The sequence below is a fragment of the Coregonus lavaretus genome, assembly GCF_964263955.1.
Source record: "Coregonus lavaretus genome assembly, chromosome: 14".
Lineage (NCBI taxonomy): Eukaryota > Metazoa > Chordata > Actinopteri > Salmoniformes > Salmonidae > Coregonus > Coregonus lavaretus.
In genome coordinates, this window is record NC_140001.1 from 3,015,581 (window position 1) to 3,028,080 (window position 12,500).

The window sequence follows — 12,500 nt, forward strand, 5'->3', positions numbered from 1 at the left end:
GTGACGAGGAACACCCCCCTACATCCACCGCTGCAGAGGTGTTTGAGAGGCTGGCCTCGCAGGCCCTGCAGCCTATGGCCCTGAGGTGAGGGAGAAACACACATAGTTAGACACAGACTGAAACACGCGCACATACTTTCTTTCTCCTCTTTCTCTCACTGTGTCTCTCTCTCTCTCTCTCTCTCTCTCTCTCTCTCTCTCTCTCTCTTTCTCCCTCTCTCTCTCTCTCTCCTCTCTCTCTCTCTCTCTCTCTCTCTCTTTCTCTCACTTTCTCTCTCTGTCTCTCTCTCTCACTGTCTCTCTCTCTCTCTCTCTCTCTCTTTCTCTCACTTTCTCTCTCTCTTTCTCTCACTTTCTCTCTCTGTCTCTCTCTCTCACTGTCTCTCTCTCTCTCTCTCTCTCTCTCTCTCTCTTTCTCTCACTTTCTTCTCTCTCTGCTGTCTCTGTCTCTCTCTCACTGTGTCTCGGTCTCTGTCTCTCGGTCTCTGTCTCTCTCTGTGTATCTCTCTGTGTCTCTCTCTCTCTCTCTCTCTCTCTCTCTCTCTCTCTCTCTCTCTCTCTCTCTCTCTCTCTCTCTTGCTGTCTCTGTCTTTCTCTCGCTGTCTCTGTCTCTGATTCTGTCTCTTTCGTAACTCAGAGTGTTATCAGATTGTCCGTTCGTAAATTGGAGCATTCAGAGCGCACACTGGACGCTCTGGCCGTGGAGTAGGGTTGATCTGAGCGTTCTGACCTAACAAAAGCAGTCAAGCAACGTTGGCTAGCTTGCTAGCTACTTCCAGACACAAATGAGAGAACAGCTCACTCTGACTCATTTTACTCGCCCTAGCAGAGCTGGTTAGGCTGTTTTCATGTTATCCAGAGCGTTGGTGACTGCAACTGTGCTGCTGGCAACAATTTAATTACGCTTTTTTGACAACGTTTACTGACACCGGCCATATTCAACGGGTGTTGAGCGTTCGTAAATTTGTCAGTTATTCTGCGCTCTGGCACACTCAGACGAGAGCGCTCTGAAATCGGAGTAGATAGCCAGTGTAAATTTACCAGCTACGTCTATCAACAGTTGTCGCAGTGACATCATAAAAATTATATTGAAATGGTTACTTGCATAGTGGAGTCTTTTGTTAAGACATGTAGCTAGCTAGCTAAACAATGAAACATAATCCCAACTCATAACGTTACTACCCTGCATGAATCTGCAGGTAGCTAACCAACCAGGTTCAATGTTAGCTAGGTAACATTAGGCTATAACTAGCAATGCAAATGGCTCTGAGATACGAATAACATTAGTACACAGATCATACACGTAACGTTAGTTAGCTAGCTAGCTAGCCAGCCAGCTAACATTAGCTAGCTAGCTAACAGTACACTTTAACTTTAAATGAAAACTACTTTCTGACAAAATTAAAAACGTGTAATATCTGAAAATGTAGCTATCTAGACTATCTTACGCATATATATCGTGGTTGGAGGCTTCTCCCTCTCTGTCACGGATGCCATGGTTGCCCTTAGTTTGAAGATGTAATCTGGAGACAGGTGTTTTATACAACAGCCTTCTGTGTGTTCTCTTTTCGACTCCCTCCGCATATTTGCAATCAAACGCCAGAATTGTATTCGTATTTACAGATGGCATACAAGTTTGCTATTAAGGCCAAAAAACGCATTTTGATTTTTAAAAAAGGTTTACGTTCAAATGGCGCTCCTGTGAAGTAGTGACGCGCGACATAGTTTCCTGAAACGAGTCACACATGGTCATACATTTGGCAGGAGGTTAGGACGTGCAGCTCAGTTTCCACCTCATTTTGTGGGCAGTGTGCACATAGCCTGTCTTCTCTTGAGAGCTAGGTCTGCCTACGGCGGCCTTTCTCAATAGCAAGGCTATGCTCACTGAGTCTGTACATAGTCAAAGCTTTCCTTAATTTTGGGTCAATCACAGTTTCTCTCTCTCCCCCCCCTCTCTCTCTCTCTCACTTTCTCTCTCTCTGTCATAACAATGATGGTTATAAGGGAAGAAAGCCTTCAGCTTTTGTATTTGATAAGTTATCATTTTCATGTAGCATACAGTATGTAAAATGGTCTCCCGTTGGAACAGCTTTTTAATGTATTTTAATGATCAAATAAATCATAAAAATCTAATGATTCCAAGAGACATAGTAAACATGCATGTCGTCCATGTTGTTTCTACCCATGCAGTTTTTCTCTCTCTCGTACCCTCCATCTAATGTGGTTTGTCCCCCACAGAGAGTTCCTTCGGCTGGGTAACCCTCTGAACTGTGGAGCCTGGGACAAGAAGCTCCTCAGACAGTACCGCGTCCACAAACCTTCCTCCCTTAGCTACGACGCAGAGATGAGAAGTAAGATCTCAATGTTTAGCTGAACCTGAGTCACGCGATACGGTGCTGGATGTGATGCCATCTGTTCATCACAGTTCCAGCAACTACGGTGGAATCGGAACCATGCCAATGTAGTACAGCTCGGCTTGGTTTAGCTCGGCTTGGTTTAGCTCGGCTTGGTTTAGCTAGGCTTGACATACACACAGACAGACAGACAGACATACACACAGACAGACAGACATACACACAGACAGGCAGGCAGGCAGGCAGGCAGGCAGGCAGACAGACAGACAGACAGGCAGGCAGGCAGGCAGGCAGGCAGGCAGGCAGACAGACAGACAGACAGACAGACAGACAGACAGACAGACAGACAGACAGACAGACAGACAGACAGACAGACAGACAGCTTGAAAAGGCGAACAATTAACAAATAATAATAAACATATTGTTAGTCTAATCGGAGTCTGAGCCCGTCCAACCGGAGGTGAATCTGTTCGTGAAAGATTGTTAATATCTTCACTATCTTAATTCCCGATCAGGCTCAATTCACAGCCCCTCGTTCATTTCCTGTAAACTGCCAGTCTATTCTAAGCAAAGAGTAGGGAAGCCTAAGTTGGTCAAACTAATGCTCATGTTTGATTCATGTTGTCTGTCTATTTAGTAAGGGAATGTTTGTAATGTGGTTATTTTGTTTAGCTGTAACATCAATCTCTAAATTGTTCTCCTCTCACTGTGATAATAGCTAAACATGACATCCTTCCTCTACTCTCAGGCCCTGTTTCAATAGCTAAACATGACATCCTTCCTCTACTCTCAGGCCCTGTTTCAATAGCTAAACATGACATCCTTCCTCTACTCTCAGGCCCTGTTTCAATAGCTAAACATTACATCCTTCCTCTACTCTCAGGCCCTGTTTCAATAGCTAAACATGACATCCTTCCTCTACTCTCAGGCCCTGTTTCAATAGCTAAACATGACATCCTTCCTCAACTCTCAGGCCCCGTTTCAATAGCTAAACATGACATCCTTCCTCTACTCTCAGGCCCCGTTTCAATAGCTAAACATGACATCCTTCCTCTACTCTCAGGCCCTGTTTCAATAGCTAAACATGACATCCTTCCTCTACTCTCAGGCCTTCCTCTCTTACTGTAATTACTGATATGACACGACTGAATTGCTTCATATATCCAAAATTCCGGCACACACAATATCACCTCTGCGCTTTTATGGTGTCTGTGTTTTCAGAAATAGCATGAAGTGAACTGGGCTGTTGTGAACTGTAAGTCCCTGTACCATAAGAAGCATGGTGGTGTGTATCTTGGGCGGCAGGTAGCTTAGTGGGTAAGAGCGTTGTGCCAGTAACCGAAAGGTCGCTGGTTCTAATCCCCGAGCCGACTAGGTGAAACATCTGTCGATGTGCCCTTGAGCAAGGCACTTAACCCTAATTGCTCCTGTAAGTCGCTCTGGATAAGAGCGTCTGCTAAATGACTAAAATGTAAATGTAAATATGTCCGACAGATTCTATGACCATGTCGATGGAGGGCTGTTTCGGTCCGGACAGCGTGTTCACTGTGGGTTAGGCTTAGCTGACCTCTAACCTCTAACCTCTAACCTCTAATAACCTCTCTCTGTCCGTCTCTCTACAACAGATTCTATGACCATGTCGATGGAGGGTTGCTTCGGTCCGGACAGCGTGTTCACGGCAGCCGGTGAGGACAACGGTCAGTACCGGATCAGCCGTAGCCTGGTGCGCTCGGCCGAAGGTTCCACCGTGCCACTGACACGCGTCAAATGCCTGGTTTCCATGACAACGCCCCACGACATCCGCCTCCACGGCTCAGCCGTCACGCCAGCCTTCGTGGAGTTCGACACCTCGCTGGAGGGCTTCGGGTATAAAGACGCACACACAGTCGTAAACACACACACACACAGGGCTTTGGGGAAACACACATTCCTTTTTTCACTGTTGTCTATGGTTGCGAAATTCCGGAAATGTTCCCAAAATTACCAGGTTTTCCAGAAATCCCTCTCTGCGTTTTCCCTTCTGATTCTGGGAATCGTCCAACCAGGATTTCTGGAAAACTCGGAAATTCGGGGGAAGTTATTGGAATTTTGCAACCCTGCTGTCGTCACTTGCACTTTTGGGACTATTCCGTTGATTCTGTTGGTTTCACAAGGCAGATTTCAGGCTGCTGAGAGGTTTTGGTTCCTTCAGCTTTCCTTTTCTTTCTTTTAATGTTTAATTATTCAGTCAGGAACACCTGAGTACACCTGGGGTATTCTCTCTCCACCTGTCTCTGTCACTGTCTCTGAAATGTGCATACAAATGGGCTGATTTTCTGCTCAATACTACACATATACATATATACACACACACACACATACACACACCAAACACACACCCCATCCCTCCCCCCCATCTGTCACTATGAAATATTAATGCCATAGCCCGTATTAGGACACAAGGTGCAGCAGGCTAGTCTGCTGTGTGCTTGGGTTGGGGGGGGGGGGTCTGTCACAACACACCCAGGACCAGTCAGTGTGGGGAAGTGGGAGTCCAAACGTGTGTGTGTTTAGGAGACACTGATGCATCTTGTTTCTGTAGCCAGGATAACGGTGGTTATTAGAAAACCACAGAGGAGGGAGGGGCCCAGGTCTTTAGAAAACCACAGAGGAGGGAGGGGCCCAGGTCTTTAGAAAACCACAGAGGAGGGAGTGGCCCAGGTCTTTAGAAAACCACAGAGGAGGGAGGGGCCCAGGTCTTTAGAAAACCACAGAGGAGGGTGGGGCCCAGGTCTTTAGAAAACCACAGAGGAGGGAGGGGCCCAGGTCTTTAGAAAACCACAGAGGAGGGAGGGGCCCAGGTCTTTAGAAAACCACAGAGGAGGGTGGGGCCCAGGTCTTTAGAAAACCACAGAGGAGGGAGGGGCCCAGGTCTTTAGAAAACCACAGAGGAGGGAGGGGCCCAGGTCTTTAGAAAACCACAGAGGAGGGAGGGGCCCAGGTCTTTAGAAAACCACAGAGGAGGGAGTGGCCCAGGTCTTTAGAAAACCACAGAGGAGGGAGGGGCCCAGGTCTTTAGAAAACCACAGAGGAGGGTGGGGCCCAGGTCTTTAGAAAACCACAGAGGAGGGAGGGGCCCAGGTCTTTAGAAAACCACAGAGGAGGGAGGGGCCCAGGTCTTTAGAAAACCACAGAGGAGGGTGGGGCCCAGGTCTTTAGAAAACCACAGAGGAGGGAGGGGCCCAGGTCTTTAGAAAACCACAGAGGAGGGAGGGGCCCAGGTCTTTAGAAAACCACAGAGGAGGGAGGGGCCCAGGTCTTTAGAAAACCACAGAGGAGGGAGGGGCCCAGGTCTTTAGAAAACCACAGAGGAGGGAGGGGCCCAGGTCTTTAGAAAACCACAGAGGAGGGAGGGGCCCAGGTCTTTAGAAAACCACAGAGGAGGGAGGGGCCCAGGTCTTTAGAAAACCACAGAGGAGGGAGGGGCCCAGGTCTTTAGAAAACCACAGAGGAGGGAGGGGCCCAGGTCTTTAGAAAACCACAGAGGAGGGAGGGGCCCAGGTCTTTAGAAAACCACAGAGGAGGGAGTGGCCCAGGTCTTTAGAAAACCACAGAGGAGGGAGGGGCCCAGGTCTTTAGAAAACCACAGAGGAGGGTGGGGCCCAGGTCTTTAGAAAACCACAGAGGAGGGAGGGGCCCAGGTCTTTAGAAAACCACAGAGGAGGGAGGGGCCCAGGTCTTTAGAAAACCACAGAGGAGGGTGGGGCCCAGGTCTTTAGAAAACCACAGAGGAGGGAGGGGCCCAGGTCTTTAGAAAACCACAGAGGAGGGAGGGGCCCAGGTCTTTAGAAAACCACAGAGGAGGGAGGGGCCCAGGTCTTTAGAAAACCACAGAGGAGGGAGTGGCCCAGGTCTTTAGAAAACCACAGAGGAGGGAGGGGCCCAGGTCTTTAGAAAACCACAGAGGAGGGTGGGGCCCAGGTCTTTAGAAAACCACAGAGGAGGGAGGGGCCCAGGTCTTTAGAAAACCACAGAGGAGGGAGGGGCCCAGGTCTTTAGAAAACCACAGAGGAGGGTGGGGCCCAGGTCTTTAGAAAACCACAGAGGAGGGAGGGGCCCAGGTCTTTAGAAAACCACAGAGGAGGGAGGGGCCCAGGTCTTTAGAAAACCACAGAGGAGGGAGGGGCCCAGGTCTTTAGAAAACCACAGAGGAGGGAGGGGCCCAGGTCTTTTGTAATTCCATTACTGTTCTAATCTCTGTAATATTAGTAATTATCCTTTCTACAATACTCTTCCTGTGCTCTTGTCAGAACACTGACCTAGCTTGTCATCTTTAGGCTGTTTCCCAAAACAGCAGATCCAGTTTCAGGAAGATCTGATCTGAAGTAAAAACAGATTGGCTTGAAGTAGTGACCCAAACATTTTCTTCCATTCTTCTTGCACAGAGGAAAGATTTGTCAGCTAGAACATTAATCTCATAATGGGTATTCAGGGTGACAACAAAATTGCTTTCATGTCAGGTTGAGAGAAAATAACAGAGGGTCATAAGTCACTGAGTCACGTGTAACCTCTTACCTGGGACCCTGTCTCTTACCTGGGACCCTTGACTCTTACCTGGGACCCTTGTCTCTTACCTGGGACCCTTGTCTCTTACCTGGGACCCTGGCTCTTACCTGGGACCCTGTTTCTTACCTGGGACCCTGTTTCTTACCTGGGACCCTGTCTCTTACCTGGGACCCTGTCTCTTACCTGGGACCCTGTCTCTTACCTGGGACCCTGGCTCTTACCTGGGATCCTGGCTCTTACCTGGGACCCTGGCTCTTACCTGGGACCCTGGCTCTTACCTGGGACCCTGGCTCTTACCTGGGACCATTGTATCTTACCTGGGACCCTGTCTCTTACCTGGGACCCTGGCTCTTACCTGGGACCCTTGTCTCTTACCTGGGATCCTGTCTCTTACCTGGGACCCTGGCTCTTACCTGGGACCCTGGCTCTTACCTGGGACCCTGGCTCTTACCTGGGACCATTGTCTCTTACCTGGGACCCTGTCTCTTACTTGGGACCCTGTCTCTTACCTGGGACCCTTGTCTCTTACCTGGGATCCTGTCTCTTACCTGGGACCCTGTCTCTTACCTGGGACCCTGTCTCTTACCTGGGACCCTGTCTCTTACCTGGGACCCTGGCTCTTACCTGGGACCCTTGGCTCTTACCTGGGACCCTTGGCTCTTACCTGGGACCCTGTCTCTTACCTGGGACCCTGTCTCTTACCTGGAACCCTGTCTCTTACCTAGGATCCTGTCTCTTACCTGGGACCCTGGCTCTTACCTGGGACCCTTGTCTCTTACCTAGGATCCTGTCTCTTACCTGGGATCCTGTCTCTTACCTGGGACCCTTGTCTCTTACCTAGGATCCTGTCTCTTACCTGGGACCCTGTCTCTTACCTGGGACCCTGTCTCTTACCTGGGACCCTGGCTCTTACCTGGGACCCTTGTCTCTTACCTAGGATCCTGTCTCTTACCTGGGATCCTGTCTCTTACCTGGGACCCTTGTCTCTTACCTAGGATCCTGTCTCTTACCTGGGACCCTGTCTCTTACCTGGGACCCTGTCTCTTACCTGGGATCCTGTCTCTTACCTGGGACCCTGGCTCTTACCTGGGACCCTGTCTCTTACCTGGGACCCTGGCTCTTACCTGGGACCATTGTATCTTGAGAGAAAATAACAGAGGGTCATAAGTCACTGAGTCACGTGTAACCTCTTACCTGGGACCCTGTCTCTTACCTGGGACCCTTGACTCTTACCTGGGATCCTGTCTCTTACCTGGGACCCTTGTCTCTTACCTAGGACCCTGTCTCTTACCTGGGACCCTGGCTCTTACCTGGGACCCTGTCATTGACTAGAATTACAGTGAGAAAAAGCTATAATGTCCACTGTTCACTGTTTGCTATCTCCACTCGCTTCAGAACAATGAGCAGACCTTTTTTTCTCCAGAGGTAATCTAGACTCCTGTGTCAAGCTGGATGTATGTAATCCATCTCTTTTTTTGTCCTGTAATAACAGTCAAAACAGTGATCAACACTAGATTATTCTCCTATATTCTTCTAGTTGTCTGCCCAGCCTGGCTCCCTCTATATCAGTGGTCATCAACCGGTCGATCGCAATCGACTGGTCGATCTCCAAGACATTCCTAGTCGATCACCAAACATTTCTGTAAAACACTCAGCGATTAAAGCCTTGCATTCCAATTTTTTTTTATTTGTTTGGCGCTGTTGGCGGTAGGTGCACTTGATTCAGCAGAAAGAAAAGTGTTCCCATTTTGAACCATTTCATGTGTCTGAAGGTAGAGCTCCGCCTACCCGGCAGGCCCAGAGAACAAATCAAGTGCACCTATAGGCCTACCGCTGGCCAATCAGATAGCTCAGATGACCGTGTCTGCACAGTATCGTCGTGCCACAGACTGTAAAAAAAATAGCCTCGAATGCACAGCAAAGTTGATCATGTGAGATTTCAAATCTTTTAAAACCATGACTAGAAATAGACTCAACGAATAGAGCAAAGAGCTGCTGATTTTATGAGGAAGTTCATGTTGAAGTTGTTATACAGCACTGTGTTAACACTGTTCAACACATTTATAAGCCATACAACACACGTTCTCCCTACTTCCACTCACACTACAACCAGCACTGCAGCTGCAATGAATGAGTTTAGAAAAGTGTTTCAATAAACTTGCATTGTTATTATTTGCGGCTTGTGCCTTTTTTAATATCGAGGAATATTTCACTTTCTCTGGTCATGGGAATAACATCATGAATTTGTGCATGAGGCAGAAATAATGCAGTGTGAGTTTCACCATCAGCTGGAAGACTGTGTCCCCTTTTCTCAGCGGAGGGAGGGAGAGAGGAGGGATGGTGAGTCGGGTGAGAGGCAGCCTCACCACTGCTCTCTCCCTCCCCTCAGACTGACCATCAGGCCATCAGTCAGCCTCACCACTGCTCCCTCCCTCCCCTCAGACTGACCATCAGGCCATCAGTCAGCCTCACCACTGCTCCCTCTCTCCCTCCCCTCAGACTGACCATCAGGCCATCAGTCAGCCTCACCACTGCTCCCTCCCCTCAGACTGACCATCAGGCCATCAGTCAGCCTCACCACTGCTCCCTCCCTCCCTCCCCTCAGACTGACCATCAGGCCATCAGTCAGCCTCACCACTGCTCCCTCCCTCCCCTCAGACTGACCATCAGGCCATCAGTCAGCCTCACCACTGCTCCCTCCCTCCCTCCCCTCAGACTGACCATCAGGCCATCAGTCAGCCTCACCACTGCTCTCTCCCTCCCCTCAGACTGACCATCAGGCCATCAGTCAGCCTCACCACTGCTCCCTCCCTCCCTCCCCTCAGACTGACCATCAGGCCATCAGTCAGCCTCACCACTGCTCTCTCCCTCCCCTCAGACTGACCATCAGGCCATCAGTCAGCCTCACCACTGCTCCCTCCCTCCCTCCCCTCAGACTGACCATCAGGCCATCAGTCAGCCTCACCACTGCTCCCTCCCCTCAGACTGACCATCAGGCCATCAGTCAGCCTCACCACTGCTCTCTCCCTCCCCTCAGACTGACCATCAGGCCATCAGTCAGCCTCACCACTGCTCTCTCCCTCCCCTCAGACTGACCATCAGGCCAGTAAAATAAAAGCGTATTATAATATCCAGTCAGCTCTACAGCACATGGACATCTACTACCATGTGATCACACACTTAATGTGATTGCTATTTGAACAGGGTAAACAGCATACCGACGTCAGACCAGCCTGGAGGACTAAATGTTATAAAAACTACATTCAAAAGTTTGTTGTTTTATTCAATTAAGAATTTCAAATGTCATGGTATATCCTAGGTTAAAAAAAAAATATCACAAGGATAATTAAATTACATTTAGACAAAGCTTTTTCATTGTTAAAATAGGCCTTGTCTCCAAAAATGAACTCACTCAAGTAATCAAACACTAACGTCCATTCGGAGATCCGGATATTCGATTAACTGTGCCCAACGCTACCTCCAACGCTACCCCCAACGCTACTCCCAACGCTACCTCCAACGCTACTCCCAACGCTACCTCCAACGCTACCTCCAACGCTACCTCCAACGCTACCCCCAACGCTACCCCCAACGCTAACCCCAACGCTACCCCCAACGCTACCTCCAACGCTACCTCCAACGCTACCTCCAACGCTACCCCCAACTCTACCCCCAACGCTAACCCCAACGCTACCCCCAACGCTACCTCCAACGCTACCTCCAACGCTACCTCCAACTGTACCCCCAACGCTACCTCCAACGCTACCTCCAACGCTACCCCCAACGCTACCTCCAACGCTACCCCCAATGCTACCTCCAACGCTACCTCCAACGCTACCTCCAACGCTACCTCTAGATGATATAGTATAGTATCAATGTTTTCTTCTTTCTAGGTGTCTGTTCCTGCCCAGCCTGGCCCCTCACAACGCTTCCTCTAACAACGTAAACACAGGCGGAGTCAGCGATGGAGCCGTGGTCTCCGGGATCGGAGCAGGTCAGTGTCACGACAACATAAACTTAGCCTAGACTACATCAGATCAGATCAGATCAGATTTGATTGGTCCCATACACATTGTTTAGCGGACGTTATTGGTCCCATACGCATTGTTTAGCGGACGTTATTGGTCCCATACACATTGTTTAGCGGACGTTATTGGTCCCATACACATTGTTTAGCGGACGTTATTGCGGGTGTAGCGAAATGCTTGCGCTTCTAGCTCCGACAGTGCAGTAATATCTAACAAGTAATATCTAACATTACAGACCTCTACATGCTTTGTAAGTAGGAAAACCTGCAATATCGGCAGTGTATCAAATACTTGTTCTCCCCACTGTATATATATATATTTTATTTTTTAATAATATATTTTTTTAGGGGGTAGATCAGCTTTAATATTGGAGATAGATTCTAGCTTCCATCAATGTAATTGTCTGCATCATTTCCAATCCCCCAAATATGTTTTTAGTCCCACCCTTCAGCTCTACTCAACCCCTTCCCATCTATCGCTTAACACCATACATTTTCAACTTTCCGGTGATGTTTCACAAAAGTTCTGAACCTCTCCTACAACCTCACTCCTCCTCTCCTCTCCTCTCCTCCACCATCTCTCCTCTCTCCTCTCCTCCACCCACTCTCCTCCTCTCCTCTCCTCACCTCCACCATCTACTCCTCCACCCTCTTCTACACCCTCTCCTCCTCTCCTCACCTCTCCTCCACCCTCTCCACTCCTCACCTCTCCTCTCTCCTCCACTCCTCTCCTCCTCACTCCTCTCCTCTCCTCTCCTCTCCCTCCACTCCTCTCCTCCACCATCTCTCCTCCTCTCCTCTCCTCCACCCTCTCTCCTCCTCTCCTCTCCTCTCCTCTCCTCCACCCTCTCTCCTCCTCTCCTCTCCTCTCCTCTCCTCCACCCTCTCTCCCCACTCCTCTCCTCTCCTCTCCTCCACCCTCTCTCCTCCTCTCCTCTCCTCTCCTCCACCCTCTCTCCTCCTCTCCTCTCCCTCTCCTCTCCTCTCCTCTCCTCTCCTCTCCTCTCCTCTCCTCTCCTCTCCTCTCCTCTCCTCTCCTCCACCATCTCTCCTCCTCTCCTCTTCTCCACCCTCTCTCCTCCTCTCCTCTCCTCTCCTCCACCCTCTCTCCTCTCCTCTCCTCTCCTCTCCTCTCCTCTCCTCTCCTCTCCTCTCCTCTCCTCTCCTCTCCTCTCCTCTCCTCTCCTCTCCTCTCCTCCACCCTCTCTCCTCCTCTCCTCTCCTCTCCTCTCCTCCACCCTCTCTCCTCCTCTCCTCTCCTCTCCTCTCCTCCACCCTCTCTCCTCCTCTCCTCTCCTCTCCTCCACCCTCTCTCCTCCTCTCCTCTCCTCTCCTCCACCCTCTCTCCTCCTCTCCTCTCTCCTCTCCTCTCCTCTCCTCTCCTCTCCTCTCCTCTCCTCTCCTCTCCTCTCCTCCACCATCTCTCCTCCTCCTCCTCTCCTCCACCCTCTCTCCTCCTCTCCTCTCCTCTCCTCCACCCTCTCTCCTCCTCTCCTCTCCTCTCCTCCACCATCTCTCCTCCTCTCCTCTCCTCTCCTCTCCTCCACCCTCTCTCCTCCTCTCCTCTCCTCCAC

At 50.0% G+C, this 12,500-nt stretch overlaps 1 protein-coding gene across 1 annotated transcript in view; it reads left to right on the top strand.

Annotated features, from left to right (window-relative positions):
• Positions 1-12,500, top strand: part of LOC311141877 (WD repeat and FYVE domain-containing protein 3-like) — a gene marked incomplete at both ends in the record, with an annotated part of 48,543 nt that overhangs the window by 2,214 nt on the left and 33,829 nt on the right. Inside the window, 4 exons of the mRNA XM_084177373.1 lie at positions 9-85; positions 2,239-2,351; positions 3,980-4,220; positions 10,793-10,897. Coding sequence (XP_084033499.1) covers positions 9-85; positions 2,239-2,351; positions 3,980-4,220; positions 10,793-10,897 — 536 coding nt within the window. The remainder of the gene's footprint in view (positions 1-8; positions 86-2,238; positions 2,352-3,979; positions 4,221-10,792; positions 10,898-12,500) is intronic.